Source organism: Micromesistius poutassou (assembly GCF_964030765.1).
Source record: "Micromesistius poutassou genome assembly, chromosome: 15".
Classification (NCBI taxonomy): Eukaryota; Metazoa; Chordata; class Actinopteri; order Gadiformes; family Gadidae; genus Micromesistius; species Micromesistius poutassou.
Window position 1 is genome coordinate 14,208,508 of NC_140285.1, and position 16,921 is coordinate 14,225,428.

Genomic DNA, 16,921 nt, shown 5'->3' on the forward strand with positions numbered 1-16,921 from the left:
AAATAGCAAGTGCATAGTGTGAAATAACCAAATTATATACATAATATACCATATACATGTGCCTTATGGAGTCTACATAACATTGCAAGCATAGGGTTGGTGTTACAGTTTTATTGTACTTTTGCAGACAGGCTGTTTGCGTAACAGGCTTGGTTCATCTCCATCGTAGGCCTAATCCCAGTTTGGAAACAGGGCTGCTACAGTTGCAGGGTTAACCCTGCAGTTGATAGGTGATGGATGCAGCATGAAACATTAACCTGCAGCAATTATCAAATAGGCCTACCTCAACTGCGCGTAGGAGGATACGGGTCTTCGATTTCCAAATGCGTAGCGACTCACGTTTTTTTTTTTTACCTTCTTGGCGATTACTTTGTTGCCGTGTCTAGTCTATTTTTATTTCTAAATGGGAAGGTTAAAGGTAGGCTACTATCCGAAAGATTTAAGAGTTATTATTTGAATTAGTAGCCTAAGTAAGAAATGGTCATAGCCATCCGTCATCTAGGTATAATGCGCTGTTTCGAGTTGACAGAACCTGAGTCTGGATCGGCCAATGCGTTATATATAATACACCGCTCCCTTCTAATTTCGGACCAATCAGGCCATCGTTCGCGGATCCCATATTGCCATATTGTCAATTACAGGTGCGTGGAATGGATAATTTGTAAATGGCGGATAACGGAGGGAGAAGAGGCAGGGGACGTTTATTAGGGTTGTTTAGTTTCAAAATCTTGCTGTCTTTTTTCTTTTCTGCTCCCCCTCACTCTTTACAACTCTCAAATCGTACCTATCGCACCTTCAATTCATGTATGTATGTAGCCTACGTGCTACACTCCACCTAGGTGACTTTTACTGGGCTCCTCCAAACACAAGGACGCAGCGTGGTGGTGTTGATGTAGAAGTTTGTAGGTAATGGTGCTGCTGGTGCTCCATGTTGCCATGTAGGAGATCTCTCCCTGAGTGTGTGACTGTGGTGTAGTGATGGGTCGGTCGCAAACGAGCCGGTTCAAAGAACCGGCTTTTAAGTGAACGATGGGAGTTGGCTCCCGACCCCAAGTGTTATTTTTTATATATATATATATATATATATATATATCTTTTTATATATATATATATATAGGACTATATATATAAAGTTTGCCTAGGCAGAATGATATGAAGATCTCCGCTCTATGGGTGCATCGTGCATGCTATGTGTGTGTGCAGTGACTGACTGTCACGTGCATGCATGCAACCAATAAAGTGCGGATAGACAAGGATCATACCATTAAGCAAGCAGTGAGGGGCGGGGATGGGCGTTGCGCTCATATGCAATGAAAACAATCGGCTACAGCAATTTAGTGATATTAGAAAATGTCATTTTTTCTTTTGAATACTAATAGGGTGTATTGAATAATTAAAGTGATATATAGGCCTACACATACGAATCATAAGTCAAAACGGGCTACATTTGGCTGAATTATAAAAGGTATATGTGGTAATATGAAGAGCCGTTTGGGAGCCGAAAGGGGCGGCTCTTGTTGGTGAGCCGATCCAAATGATCTGGCTCCCTGAAAAGAGCCGATATTCCCATCACTAGTGTGGTGATGGCTGGTTTAACCTGTGCACACTGATTAGTCATTGTGCAGCAAGTGTACAGCATCACCCAGCCCCAGAGTCCAATCAGACTGGAGGAGCTGTGTGGAGTGGACTACTTTACGTTGTTTTATTTCATTTTTCTCTCATTAATATGACATTGTTTGTCTAAGCATTAAATTGACTGCCTATAATTATTGTAATAAGAATGTTACATTGTTATGTTATTTATTTATTTATTTATTGCCCACCCAGGCTTGCAATAGTAATATGTAATATTTCAACAAAACAAAAACGTTCATATAACTTAAATGTAATTTTAACCTAACCTTAATGCAACATTATAAAACAAATGTATTTCAACAATGATTTCAAGAAAATAACTTTTCCAAAATATATAATTTTTTTTTAAATCGATTCAGTATTGGAAAACAGAATTTCTTTAATTTACCAATATTAGACAACACGTGTTTTACTAAAACACTTCACACAGCAATCTCAGGTCTCAAAGAGCACAAATCCTCCATATGCTGATGTGGAATTTCAAAGAAGATGTCAAGCAAATTCCGGTAAGAAGATCTTGACTCATGTTTTTTGCCCATTACCAAGTATTAGCTGAATGACCCATGACATTTGATTTTATTTAGTTCTTGATTCTGTTTTACCCACATGTCTGACCTCATTTGACATGGGGATTTAATAAAAAAAAAATGTCACCATTACTCATCATCTTTCTACAGACCCAAGAAGTTATTTTGATCCACACTAATGCTGGGATATCACAAGCCTACCTGGTGTGTCTGAGGATGATCTGCATATACAATCAATCTATAATATATCTATATATAATATAATTACAACATGTATATACCAACCACATGTACACTGTGTGTATGTGTGTGGTGGGGTTATGACCCTTGGTCATATTTATGTTTTTTCTGTTAATGTTACTCGCTTCCAGAATCATATAAGGGTACAAAGTAGCTAAACTAAGAACAAAAATATTTACATTACCGCATTTTCTTTCTTACACACTCTCACACGCACGCACACACACACACACACACACACACACACACACACACACACACACACACACACACACACACACACACACACACAGGTACTGTTAGGCAAACCAGGCACTATCTATCCTTCTATCGGGCCTGGGGCTCCAGGCCCGATAGAAAGCCCCATCGAGGGCTTTTGGGGCCCCCAAAATACCGTTCTTATATTTCTTCCCCATATCTATATTGTTTTTAGAAAAATCCCGTCATAATAGCGCCGGGATGTCCAATTGCTCACGCATTGACAATCCTGTCAACAATCCTGTCCGCCGCAACTCTGCTACGGCATCATCACCCCCCCCTGCACACACACACACACACACACACACACACACACACACACACACACACACACACACACACACACACACACACACACACACACACACGTGTGTGTGTCATGCCAGTCACGAGTCTAGTAAAACCACATTGTATTCTGGTAACAGTAAGAAACATTCCCCCTGGATCACGATGGTTCTCAGCATGGCTCACGCTAGTCTGGTGCTACAGACAGGATTCACACATTGATGAGGAGAGATCTTAGAGAGATCTTATCTGAGGAAATTGAAAGTGAAACTGCCTTTTCTGAACAGAAAACCAAACCGCAACTGTTATTAAGGATACAGGCCTACTGTACTACAAACTATGAATGCTGTGACCGCAGCACACATCCTCAGCCATCCCTCCGCCTCCTCTTTGTTTTCCTTTTGTTTCTATGGGGGACCCATATCCTGTCAGCTGTGAACATGTCTGCAGCCACTGTGGAGTCATCTGATCCTGGAGAAGCTGGCGACCGTCACGTCCCTCCACCTCTCCAATATAGGGTGAGTAGAGGGGCTCCAGTCATGGTCTGTGTGTGTGTGTGTGTGTGTGTGTGTGTGTGTGTGTGTGTGTGTGTTTGTGTGTGTTGACGGGTGTTTTCTCTTCCCCTGAAACTATATAAAATATAAATGCATTGTGCTCCATGGATTCTCAACCTCACAAGAGTTCACCTGGAAGTTTTCCTTGGATAAGCTTTACATAACACACACGTAGACATGTTATGTCTACAATTATAATGGTATTGCTCTATGCACACACGCAGACATGACGTATATTATAATAACATACACACACACACACACCCACATTAAATTTCCCCCGTCACCACACTCATGCGTCATTCATCTACTTAACGGCCCCCTCACTCCACCCCCCTCCCCCAGGACCTCCCACATTGAGTACTGGCGCGTTTGAAGAGCTGAGATGTTTACCACAGCTGTGAACGGGTGAAATGTCATCCTCCCCGACCCTTTTACCGTGACCTTCACGGGGACATTATCTCTGTAAACAGTTTCTGGATAACGTGACTCATGCTGAATTAATGACCAGCTATTTGTCCAGTCACCATCATCACGATGTTGGTGAGTCACCACCGTGATACTTCTCACAACGCTGTGATTGTTATTAGCGCCTAAACTGAAGACATACTGGAACATCCTGCTTCCTTTTGAGTCTCATTCTACTACGATAAGTGCAACACGTGCCTTTTGCATGACCGCCTCACTTCCTTACTGAAAGTTTATCTCTTGAGAGGTGGGACTTAGAGCTTGTCGATTGCAGTTTCTCATAAACACGTGGTTTAGGTGCCAAAGGGGTAAATCTATGACTGAGGCCAGCCCCAGTGGAAACTACAGATGTTTCAAGAAGGCCTGGAAATTCCACAGGGGGTTATTTTGTTTATAATGTGGGCGGGGACAGAGGTTGAAGTTGATAACTGTTAAGAGAGACCGTGTAGTTCACTGAACACAATGGGAAGGACAGTTATAGAAATGAGAAGGTCCTAGGATAAATGTTATTGAATGTTATTGAATGACTATTCTATCAAGAGGAAGATAAAAAGGAAAAATAATGTGCAGACAAAATGTTGAACATATATATTTTTTTATTCTTATATATAATAAATTTCTATGTACAATTTATTCTTTTGTAAAGAAACAATATGAAGGAGAAAGCTTCGATTGCAAACAGTGTTTCATACTTAAGGACGGGAGAAAGAGAATGTAAAAGTGCTCAAATAATATCTGGTGTGTTGCCATTTATTTTCGGCCACATGTTCCAACAGACACACGCAGGTCTTTGCTGTTGTCTTATCAGGTGTCCGACAGCTATGGTTTCCCATTGATGTCAGTGTTGAAACACGGCTAATGATAATGATCTATGATAACTAATGATACCCATCGTAAGACTGTGACAGCACAACCATTCACCATAGCGTCTGGGACTTAGTGGTGAATGGAGGCTCAACGGCTTCCAACATGTTGAGCTTTGTCCTAGCTCAAGTCTTGGATTTTATTTTGTTATTTTTTTGTTCAGCCTTAAGTCTTTCTTTGAAAGTGGCTGTGGTTTCACGACACTGTTTGCAATCGTGTTTTGAGGGGTGTTGAGTTACCGATAAGGGCGGGACATCACATTTGTTCACAACTGGACTGTTATGAATGAAAGGGCTCCGTAACTGACAGCGATATTACATTCAACATAGCACAGTTAGGACAGTGTTAATTGGCCACAAGGTTACAAAACGTCTGATTGTCTGTCAGCCAGCCGTGAGAAAGACAAGGTATGACACCGTCGATGCAACAGGACCACATAAATAACAACAAAAAATGGATCCAGTGTATGGATACTCTCTTTAAAATATTGGCAAGCGGTTAGCCCCTCCCCCCCCCGCCCCAACCCCCAACTTTTAAAAAGTAATACTTAAAAATAAAATCAACAAAAGTCATCTTTCTTCAAAGCAGTTGAGATGGACATGCAAATGTGCAGCCCACTTTGAAAACAAATAACTACAAGGGCGAGGGGTGTTTCTTCCTTGAAATTTGGGAAACACATTTATGAGTTTGGCAGATTCGCACTTCATTCAGGAGACCTTGGCCACGCAGAGAGAAGGACACGCCTCAACCCAAGACTGGAGCAGACGTTGCGTTGTGTGTGTGTGTGTGTTCAACCGCCAGAAGTGGCAGATCTCTGGTCAGGGAGGGAGCGAGGGAGTTCTGAGCCAGGTGTGTTGCTGCGGGTGTCCCCGGAATTGAGATAGTTGGACACAAGCAGGTCTCGGTAGACCCAACAGTGATCTGCACTTAATGTCAAATACACACAAGCTCTGCGTTGTAGCTTCATAGGATCACCACGTTGAACACCACTCACATACCATCAACTGTACAGGTTGTCACGGCAATACAAAAGATGGGGGTTCTATTTTCTTTTCTTTTTTTTTTTTGCATTGATCTCAAAGCCATAGAGGGGAGACGTGCTCCTTGAGTGTGTGTATGTGTGTGTGTGTGTGTGTGTGTGTGTGTGTGTGTGTGTGTGTGTGTGTGCGTGCGTGCGTGTATATATGAGAGAGAAAGAGAGAGCAAGACAGAGAGAGAGAGAGAGAGGATTCCCTCTCCTTGTGCTTTTTCATCCCGTTGCCTGGAGAGACCACGTCGCCATGGCTCCCCTCTGACCTCAGGGACTGTCAGTGGCCGGTCGGATGGAGAGAGAGAGAGAGAGAGAGAGAGAGAGAGAGGGGGGGGGGGCTTATATGTTTGTGCTCAACATGATTCTACCGGCGGCGTCCCCCATGAGGGTCACATGATATCAACGAAGAACTCGCAGGGGTTGCCCATGGCGTGCTGGAAGGACTGGCGGCTGGCGGTGAGCTCGGGCGGGACGGCCGCCAGCTCCCTGCCGGGGGGGGCTCCGGGGGGCGTGCTGCTGGCGGCGGGGGTCTTGGGGGCCAGGCGGGCCAGGCAGTACGGGGGAGGCAGCCCCGGGGGCCCGTAGGACGAGGCGTGGCTGCGCTCGCTGTGGGCGCAGGACCCGGGCCCGGGGGGGCTGAGGGGACTCAGGGGCCCCGGGGGCCCGTGGCTGTAGGCGAAGGACGGGTGGCTGTGCTGGGAGTGGGGGTGGCTCCGGTGGGACTGCGTGTGGCTGAAGCCGGAGCGGGCGTGGCTGTGGGCGTGGCTTGTTTGGCTGGCGGAGCGGTCGCTGCCGCGGCGGGCCGCCCGCACGCCGGGCTCTGATTCGCTGCAGGTGGAGCGCTGGGCCTTCTCCTGGGGCGAGGAGCGCCGGCCTTTCCCGGCGCTGGGGTTGGACCCGCTACTCCTGCTACCTGGAGACGGGGAGGAGGAGGGGGGGAGAGGAGGGGGGAGGAGGGAGGAGGAAAGGCTTTAGCAGAGCCCTGTGTCCACTGCAGGATAACACAACGCTTTAATGATACAGCGCCCCACACTCCATTAGAAATAAATGATTAACACAATTATTATCATTGTCTGATTAAAAGGAGGATTATTTTCAGAACAGCTACCTATCTATCTTGAACAAGATCCAGTAGAACTACTGCATCCTACTGCTTGGTTCCAGGAGCGACCAGACAGGAGTTACATAAACAATCCAGAACTATTGCTCCACACTGCAGCAGGGACCGGAGGGAGGATTCCTTGCTGTTGCCGACCTCTTACTCTGATCTTACTATGAACTCCTGTCCTTGTTTTAATGTAAAACTCAACTCGCCCTGAAGACGACCTCCCACTACAATATACAGCGCATGATCAATAATTCAAATTGAAAGTAATTTGGAAGGAATAGAAAGTGAGTTGTTCTTCAAAATCACACCTGTCCTAAGGTGTAGGACTGTGGAAACACAGGCATGGCGGTTTGTGTATTTACAGGTTTGCAGAGCCGCATCAACTGTGTCCAACAAAATGAACAGTTCACCTCCTCTTCATCCTTTGCCAACAGTTCTGGGTAGAGTGGTGCACTAGTGCCCCCTACTGGTCAGGAGGAGAACAGAAGCCCTGCCAGTGAATCATCCCACATCTACATGCCTCTTTTTCTGCTTTACTGCGTACAGTACAGTACAATAGCATGCCTGAATGGAGAGGACAGGCAGAGTAGACTGTAGGAGAGTCACACACACACACACACACACACACACACACACACACACACACACACACACACAGTAATAAACTCAAAACAAGGTACATGGGAGGATTGGGCAACAAAAATAATATAGATAATAATCACAGCAATCAAACAGGGACGGGCAGGATAAGAGATAAGGGGGTGTGGATCCTTTGAGGAAAATGAAGGAAATCGAAGAACAAATGACAGAAGGAGGCGAGCAGGAGGTGGAGAAGGGGCTCCGTGGTCTTACCGGTTCCCCCAGTGTCCTGGGACTACCTCCTCCTTCAGACTGCCGTTGCCCAGCACAAACAGAGGGAACAGCAGCATTACACACACCTCCCAGCCACCACTATCCCTGGTCCACCCGTCTGTACCGGGTCCAGCATTAACCCTGCGTGTCCTCCCCTCATTAAGTGAGTGTATCCTACCCTCCACCCACAGCCACACTATGATACGCCAGTGTACACAAATACCCATGGAGTAAAACAATGGTTTTAATGCACTGACGTTGACCTCCCACTGAAGTAAACCCCCTGCTTATCTTATCCCATACAAGCCAACGGCTCAAATCAAAACAGAAACACCAGGACACTGGGCACGTTCCCACTTCTCCCCTCTGAGGTGTCAAGTGTTAGATATGCAGATATTGGAAGTGATCTCTGCTGGAAGGATGAATCACGACCACGACGGGACAAGACAAAATGTGATGCACTGTTGAAAACGAAAACAACAGAAAAGGACGACTCAAACAGTCACAGACCAAGCACCACTGACACACTGCTGCCATTGCCCACGTAGCACAAGTCCACACTGGCCTGCTCCATGATGCAGATATGCAACAAGCAGTATATGTAGCGCACATGCAGCTGTGACACAATGCGCAGCCTGAAACTCCAGGCATACAAATGGAGACCAAAGACTGCTCCACACATTGGGTATTGTTTTAAAGAGTGTGATTTGTGACCACGTGGTTGGTGGGTTTAACACACCCAGTACTGTAGAGCTGTCCATTGGGCCCCTTGAGAGGGTCAAGATTGACCTTTGACCAATACCAGTATCAGTGCACACATAGCTTATCATTGGTAATGAGCATGTCTTCTAGCTGTCAGACACAACAAACACAGATATTATATTTTAGGTAGGATAACGCAGTGGGACCTTATCTGAACACATATCATATGGCCCTACATATCTCTGTCTGTTAAGTAGAGCTTTCCTTTTAGCTGATTTTGGTCAAATTTTCTTTATCTGTGCTTGGTTTTGAAACAAAGTAACAAACCATTGCCAGTATGTGTCTCAATATTTGAACAACATGCCGTACAATACATGGCTCAACTCCAACCTGTAACAGGCCAAACAAAACACAGTGTACCCAAAAACCATGCCAGCCTCAGCTGCCACCCGGCCCGGCCCTTCACCCTCCTCCTCCTCATATCTGGGGCCTCCGGCTCAGGGGGACGGCCCCAATGCAACTGGAGCCAAATTAGCACAGGGGGTAATTAAAAGCAGATGACAACCCCCAGGGAGGACCCCCTCCCCGCCCACCACCCATCACCACCACCACCACCACCACCGCCACCATCACCACCACCGCCACCACCATCACCACCACCACCACCACCACCACCGCACCACGCCGCAGCCCTCCCCTCTTCCCAGCACACATCTTGGCTCCCACTCACCCTCGCTGTGCTGGCTGCCGGCGCTGCCGCTGTGGAAGCTGTGGCAGGGGTCTGAGTAGCCGGGGGGGAAGCTGGGCGGGGCGGAGGGGAACGGGGGGTAGGGGAAGGGCTGCCCGCCCAGGGGCCAGGGGTTGGTGCTGGGGGGCAGGGGCGCCAGGGTGTCCTGCTCAGAGCCCCCCACGCTGGAGCCCTCGTTCAGGTTGAGCGACGCCATGTCTGAGAGAGAGAGAGAGAGGGGGAGAGGGAGAGAGGGGTAGAGGGAGAGAGAGGGAGGGAGAGAGAGACAGAGACAGAGAGACAGAGAGGGTGGGCGAGAGTGAGAGACAGAGACAGAGAGAGCGTGCGTGGGAGAGAGAGTGACATTTACTTTCAGTCATATTACTCATACACTCATACATCATGCCAAACATATTTTTGACAGTGAACAGTGAAGTCTTTGTCTTGATACTAATATGAACATCATTATATTACTCCATTATATTAGTAATGAATGTGAGGTCACATCACATGTTTTTTAAGCTAAGTCATTGATGCAACAGAGACAGATCAATAGATAGATAGGAAGACAAACACATAAATATATGATATCAACATAGTGTTGTATGATATGCAAGTGGAGGGGGGGTCCGGCCGTACTCTGACAGAGGTCTCCGAAGGTGTAGTAGCACTGCTCCGAGAAGGTGATCTTGTTGACCGTGTGCCTCAGGTAGCCGTGCTTCAGCAGGCTGCTGGCGTACTTCCGGGCGTCGCGCCGGTCCTTGAAGCCCTCCACCCGGGAATACAGCCAGTCCACCACGTCCGCACCTGACACACACACACACACAGACACACACACACACACGCACACGCACACACACACACACACACACACACACACACACACACACACACAGAGGGTAGATGTTAAGCACAGGTGTTTAAAGTGCCCTTTAGCAGTGGTTCCCAACCTTTACCTTTTGGTGTACCACTACATTGTCTCTTTCGCGGACCACATCATATAGAAACGGTAAAGGGTTGATAAATACACATGTAGTGGCTGAGCAAAGAGAGCCAGCGCCCCCTGAAGTGCCAGTGCAAGTGCGTCTTAAGCAGCTGCAATAGTTTATTGCTAAATAAACAGTGTGTTTATTACGCACACACAGATTAACACAAAACATCAATGGGAAACATTACAATGGAAAACATATGAGGAAATGCAGAGCAACACTATTTTTTTTAAATAATAACAAGCCATTTAAAAGATTTAATTATACCACCTGCAATACCTACACGTACCACCAGTGGTATGTGTACCACAGGTTGAAAAACATTGCCCTATATATTAATAACCTAATCCAACTAACAGATCTACATGGACCCTATTTTAATCATTTACATAGCACTGTCCAAACATTTGTTTGGACAGTGCTAGACATTAGTGCATTTTAACATTCAAATAACAACTTTGTGGAAGTCTGTTGTCAATGTGATCAGAGATCAGTTAATATATGATATATGATGCGAAAGCTGCGCTCACCGATGACGGCATTGGCGATGGTGATCTTCAGCCACATCCTGTCTCGAATCTCCAAACCGGAGTCAGGCAACTGCATCACCTTGACGATGGTCGCCATATCCGTCTTGCTCGCTGACAGCGGTAGGTCATCGAATTCTACGAGGGAGGAGGAACAAAGCAAAGAGAGAAGGGTGGAGTGGAGAGAGGGAAAAAAAGGTTTAGCAAAAAACAACAACGACAAAAACAAATGCACGGCTTCTTTCCATTGTAAAATCTTTCTATGGCAGGCTGGTTCGCGGTCCGGAGAAAGGCCAAGTTAAGGAGGAGTGCTGGTGGTGTGTGGTGTGTGGTGTGTGGTTACGGGGCCGGTCGGGGCTGTGTTTACCGTAGTGTGGGTAGGGGCCGGTCAGGGCCGTGGTGTGGGAGATCCAGGCAGCGGGGTCAATGGGCCTCACTGGCTCAGCTGGACAAGGAAAGCGATGCACCATTAATGCCTTTCAGTCAAAACCGTGGATATCTATCTTCTAGGCTATGCTGTGTACTAAAAAGGGAGTCACTTTTATACCTTATACTACATACTCCTACTGGGGATCACCCAGGCTAAGAATGTTAGCAGGCACGGTATTGTAAGTCAACCAAACAACACAAATACCTGTCATTATTAATCATTATGACATAATTATCAACTGTAATAACAAGCAGAATGTCAGTTTGGTATGGAGGGCCTCACCGCGGGGGATGGTGAAGTAGCTGCGGGGGGAGGGGTCCCAGCACTTGGCAACAGTAAGACTAATGGGACTGTGGGGAAACACAAAGACAATATTAATCTACCAAAAGACATCATTCATATTATCCTCAGCGCTGCTAGGTAAGACTTAAGAGCTGTGAAGAGAGCAGAGAGGAGTACGATTTTGAAACTAAACAACGGAAAAGCCGCCACTTCCTCTGTGTGCGCGCCCTCCCTACGTTGCTCCACCGTTGGGAAGTGTTGCATTTCACACCTGTGATTGACAGGTAAGATGGATTCCCTGAACCAATAAGGGAAAAGAAAACTTGATTGGTCAGATCGTTATAAAATCTAAACTGCCTCAAACAGAGGCAGGCTCAGCCAACCTCATCTGTTTTCCTCTCAGTGCCTGTCACTCACGAAAGGCTGACGGATGGTTATGGCATTTCCAACAAACTGCACTGAAATAAATCCTCTCTGCAGCACCTTTAACCCGACCATGCTGCTGCTTATGCTTATGCTGTTTGTTGCTGCAAAAGGTGACAGAGACAGCCGGGTGCAAAATGTCCTTTCATCCCCAGAGGCTCCATTCCATCACTGCTGCATCAAACTGCACCCACTCTCGTCCAATCACACGAGGCCGGGTAGATGCTGGGTAACATTAACGTAATCCAGATTTGCAGATTCCACTTGAATTACCGTTCGATGAGATTTCCTTACTAATACGTTCAATCCTCTATGGTGCGGATTGAACGTATGGTCAAGGTCAAGGTTTCTTTATTAATACCAGCTGGTAAATTTGTTGTGCAGACAGGTGGTGGGGACGTGTGTACAGACATGTGCATTTTCTGTGTGTAAATACTTTAGTATAGTGATAGTATAGTGATAGTATAGCTATAGTATATCATATATACTATAGTATAGTGATAGTATAGCTATAGTATAGTTTCTGTGTATGTTGTGTTTTCTTACCCAGTTTTAGACACGATCTCTCGGAGTATCCTCACCGCGTCGTCGTTGCTCATGTTCTCAAAGTTCACATCGTTCACCTGTTGGGGGAAATCAGACCAATCGATTTAGACCAATCCCTACGTAGTAACATGATGTTAGATTAAGGCCGCATTTATATTGAAACACGACAAAAACACTATTTCTGAACACACACAATACACAAGACACTCTCGGCAGTGCTGCCGGCCTCTCGGGAGTTAATAACCAACGCAGGCTTCACACTGTAGAACTTAAATTAAAAAGTGGAAAATAGCAATAAGAAAACCGTCACTCTGGGTACTACAGCGGCTGGAGAGTCACACAGAGATCAAAGCCGGGCGCCAGCAGGAGGGAACCGAGCAGCAGAATAACAGCTTCTATTAACGACTACAGCCAGGGGACTGCTTTCTCGCTGCATCAGCAACAAACCAGGCAGGGGAAGTACACTGGCCATTCCCATTAGTGTGGGAGTACCAGTTATTCTCTGAAAGTCTGTGACAAAACAAAGGGGGCTTTTCACTGACTATATAGCCAGTACAACAAAAAAATATTGCGTTGGATAAACTGACCTGCCTATTGTGTTAGTATAGCCATGTTGTCTATATATCTACATAAAATGTCTACTTACTGAATAAATATATATATATATTTTAGAAGCAATGTTTAAGTGGCCCTCACTCATTAATGAGCAGCACTTTAATGGGTTAACAATACAATTAATCACAAACCCTCCAAACCACGAAAGCCACAGCTGCTCTTCGCTTATACCCCGTTGTTAAAACTGCTCCCGTATTGATTGCACGCTTTCATTCTCGTCTGACTCACTTTGGATAAAAGCATCTATTAACTAGAAAACAAGTGTCAATCAAACTGACTCCAGTCTCTTAACGGCATGCGGCATGCCGATCAGAACGTACGCGTGTACGTACGTCGGTAAGGATAAAGTAGAAACAACACGATAGATAACGAGACCTGGACACGCTGCTCATCTGTCTCGCCCCAATGACTACATGCATGGTGAATGAGGCCTACGCCCCATGCACCCTGGGTGTGTGTGTGTGTGTGGGGGGGGGGGGTGGTACGCGGTGACCCCCTGCCTACCTGCAGCAGCATGTCCCCGGGCTCTATCCTGCCGTCAGCGGCCACCGCCCCGCCCTTCATGATGGAGCCAATGTAGATGCCCCCGTCGCCCCGGTCGTTGCTCTGGCCCACGATGCTGATGCCCAGGAAGTTGTACTTCTCTGTCAGGGGAAGAGGAGCTCACGTTAGGGCACGTCAGAGATGTGTGGGGACTAGGGCTGCCAATGATGAACCTGGACACAGACGAATGAGCCAATGAAACAGGCCGACGGGACCTGAGGGCTCAGGGTCTAACAGGCGGGGTCCCGTTAGACCCGTGATCAACCGTGATCACACACTTTGGTCAGAAACCAATAGGAAGGAGCTTTGCGATGGGTGGATTCCCTATTCTCACTTCTGACTTTATTTTATTACAGGACAACAAACACAACCAAAAATACATTAAAAACCCTATTTATTGGGAAACACATCCTGCGTGTTCACGTTCTGCGTCCAGGGAAATGCTAGACATTTCCGGGGACAGATAACAGTGACTATGAATAAGAAGTTCTGCACGTACCCATGTTGAGCGTGACGGTGATGATGTTGAGGCTCATCGTGGAGTCTGTGATGCTGCTGAACGAGGAGGACTGGAGAGGAGACAGGGCAGAGAGAGGGGACCTTCAGTCTCATGTGTTCTGGTAGTGACGGCTGCAATGGGGTGCGCCGCAGTGGGCAGTTATCAGACACACCGGGGTTAAGATGCTCTTCATCTTTTTATTAGTTTGATAAGTAATAATAATAACTAGGACTGCTAGCAGTCACAGAAGGTGTTCACAGCCCACTCGCACCACCCTGCGCCATGAAAGCCCTTTCCCTGCAATAACATAAGTATCCCCAAGAGAGTCCTGAGTAGATCTGAGTCATGTGTGAAGAGCCAATTCCTTTAAGATTAAAGCAATTTTAAGCATCAGCGCTTAGCTTAGAATTTATTCAAATTGACACTGTGACGTCATCTTTTGAGCTTTTGACCCAGTTCACGGGCCCTGGCCCTGTCTCAAGTGGAATTGGGATTGATTGAATTTTGCAAAATGTTGATATCCGTATAAATCAGATTCAATTTCCATATATATCATGTAATTAGAAGTCCATAGAACACACCAAATTTTGGGTCATTTGCCCCAGTGGTTGAAAAAAATAAGATTTTTGTTCAGAAAATTAAACCAGACGGGACATTGTGGGTCCACGACTCAAAAAGGTACAGCATGCAAAATAAGGCATGTAGACCAACTTTCAGAAATTCTTGGGCTGAGAATTTTACTTTGCCCGCAAATAACAGTGCCCTCTATGGGCCAAGTGGTACCAAACAGTTTGGAGACCTGTTACAGTTTACATGTGTCGTCACCACATTCCTAAACCTGTGTGCAATCAGGGGCTGGGCAATAAGTGTTTAAAACTAAGATAATAATACTCAATACAAAAGGTATCCACAGATACTCTGTGAGTACCTAAAAACCATCACCACATTGTCTACAATCTCAATACATCCACATCCGCCTGGAGAGAACATGCTGTGCCGTCCCGCTGCTGCGACAGACCACCGTGTCTGAGTTGGAGTCACGCATCTCATAGAGACGGTTTCCGTGAGCGAACGTGACCTCTACCAGATCAATCAAGGGGGCTGTCCTCTGATTGGCTCACCCGGTCTATCTTGGCCACCTTGTGCCTCCGTCGGCGGCGCTTGTGTCGGCGCATCAGCTGGGAGGAGGAGCTCTGCTCCGTGGAGCTGCTCAGTCTGCAGGGCGGGCGCGTGGCGTCCGCAGCACCGCCAGGCGGGGGGAGAGGGGAGAGAGGAAGGGAGGAAACACGTCATTAACCCGCGCCCTCGCCGCTGCCCCGCCCACGACAACACGGCGGCTCGCAGGGGGGAGGTGCTACCTGCTGGCGTCCTCGTCCTCCTCGCTGTCCACGAAGGAGCTGGACTCCAGCTCGCTGCTCATCAGCGAGGCGCTGTCGTAGCCCATGGCCGAGTCCCGCGCCGTGCGCTCCGACTTGGAGTGGCCGTTGATGCGGGGGACTGGAGGGAGGGAGAGGCCGTTAGCTCGCCCTCACACCAGAGGAGGAGGAGGAGGAGGAGGAGGACGGAGGACGGAGGCGCAACACAGCTTTATTCTGTTTAAACTCTGATGAAATTATATACTTAAAGTGTGAATCAGTTATAATGTATACGTTCATTCAGTGCAAATATATATGAATTATTATTAAATTAAAGCAAAAGATGAAGAAAATACATGAATGAATGTATCAAATTACTTTTAGGATTCAAGAATGGCATTTTGTACTCAGTTTAAACTATACAACAATAACTCACAAACCATACAAAGTGGGGTTCCTAAGGTACTTTAGTGCAAGCACACACAATATGTCAACTATGCTAAACCCACTATGATCAGAGCCACCCCATTGGTTCCCACAGATCCGCCTGCCCATCTCATCTGCATACGTACAGTCCCGGGGGGGTGGGGCTGTCTCGGGGTGACAGCGGATTCGCTGGAAGGCTCTGGTGCGGAGAAGATGAGGGCGTGGCAAAGAGCGCGTTTGCCGGGAGCAAGTAAAACATTCCAGCAATGCAGTCGGTCCCATCGCTAAGCACTTCCTACGCGCCGCTCAGAGACCAAAGAAGCAAAGGTCTGAGCTGCGTCTGCACAAGTGGGCTAGAGTGTCTGCGCTCCGAGGATTCTGTTGAATAGACGCTCTGAGAAACACTGAGGCGAACTTTAAGATCTCCACAGGTGCTGGTGTGCGTCGGGCCGGGCGCTGTCTTTGTGCGTCTGTTGATGCCTCAGGCTGCATTCGCCCGCTAGCTTAGTGCTGTCATAGCCGATACAGGCTACACTAGATAAACACCTATGAGACAGGCAGACAGCGAGGCCAAGCCCATACTGTGGAAGTAGCAAAAACAATAATGTATCATTGACCGTTGAGCCCAACGCCCTTTACTACAACACTGAGCTATTTCAAATGAAAATGTCAGAAACAAAGATATGAGATTATATTATACTACTATACTACATCATCATTAACATTGTACCTTGATGCTTTAAACATAATGAGATAGAATAGCCCTCCAACGGTGCATTCAGTGGCAAGCATGGTAGCAATAGCTAGCATGAGACAAATCAGACAAATAAAGTCTAAAAGGGCTATCAAACACCAGGCCCTCAAATGAAACAATATATTTGATATTAAAACTCACAATAACATGAATTATGTCACTATGAACTAAACCGAAAAGCACTATTTTGATCAAGGTCCTACATAGCAAAAGTTAATCTGTACTTAAATAATCGTAAAAGGCAGAGAACGAAGCAAGCATATGTATTATAAGCCCTGACAT

General features: G+C 46.7%; 1 protein-coding gene across 1 annotated transcript in view; it reads right to left on the reverse strand.

The window, feature by feature from the left end:
• Positions 1 to 4,563: 4,563 nt before the first annotated feature.
• LOC311360058 (segment polarity protein dishevelled homolog DVL-1-like) overlaps positions 4,564 to 16,921 on the reverse strand; it is a 28,502-nt gene continuing 16,144 nt past the window's right edge. The window contains exons 5-15 of the mRNA XM_084480139.1: positions 15,463 to 15,601; positions 15,226 to 15,319; positions 14,105 to 14,174; positions 13,567 to 13,706; positions 12,448 to 12,524; positions 11,479 to 11,546; positions 11,134 to 11,211; positions 10,770 to 10,904; positions 9,890 to 10,057; positions 9,254 to 9,469; positions 4,564 to 6,774 (exon numbers count right to left, since the gene is read on the reverse strand). Of these exons, the coding sequence (XP_084336265.1) occupies positions 6,251 to 6,774; positions 9,254 to 9,469; positions 9,890 to 10,057; positions 10,770 to 10,904; positions 11,134 to 11,211; positions 11,479 to 11,546; positions 12,448 to 12,524; positions 13,567 to 13,706; positions 14,105 to 14,174; positions 15,226 to 15,319; positions 15,463 to 15,601 (1,709 nt within the window). The 3' untranslated portion in view covers positions 4,564 to 6,250. The remainder of the gene's footprint in view (positions 6,775 to 9,253; positions 9,470 to 9,889; positions 10,058 to 10,769; positions 10,905 to 11,133; positions 11,212 to 11,478; positions 11,547 to 12,447; positions 12,525 to 13,566; positions 13,707 to 14,104; positions 14,175 to 15,225; positions 15,320 to 15,462; positions 15,602 to 16,921) is intronic.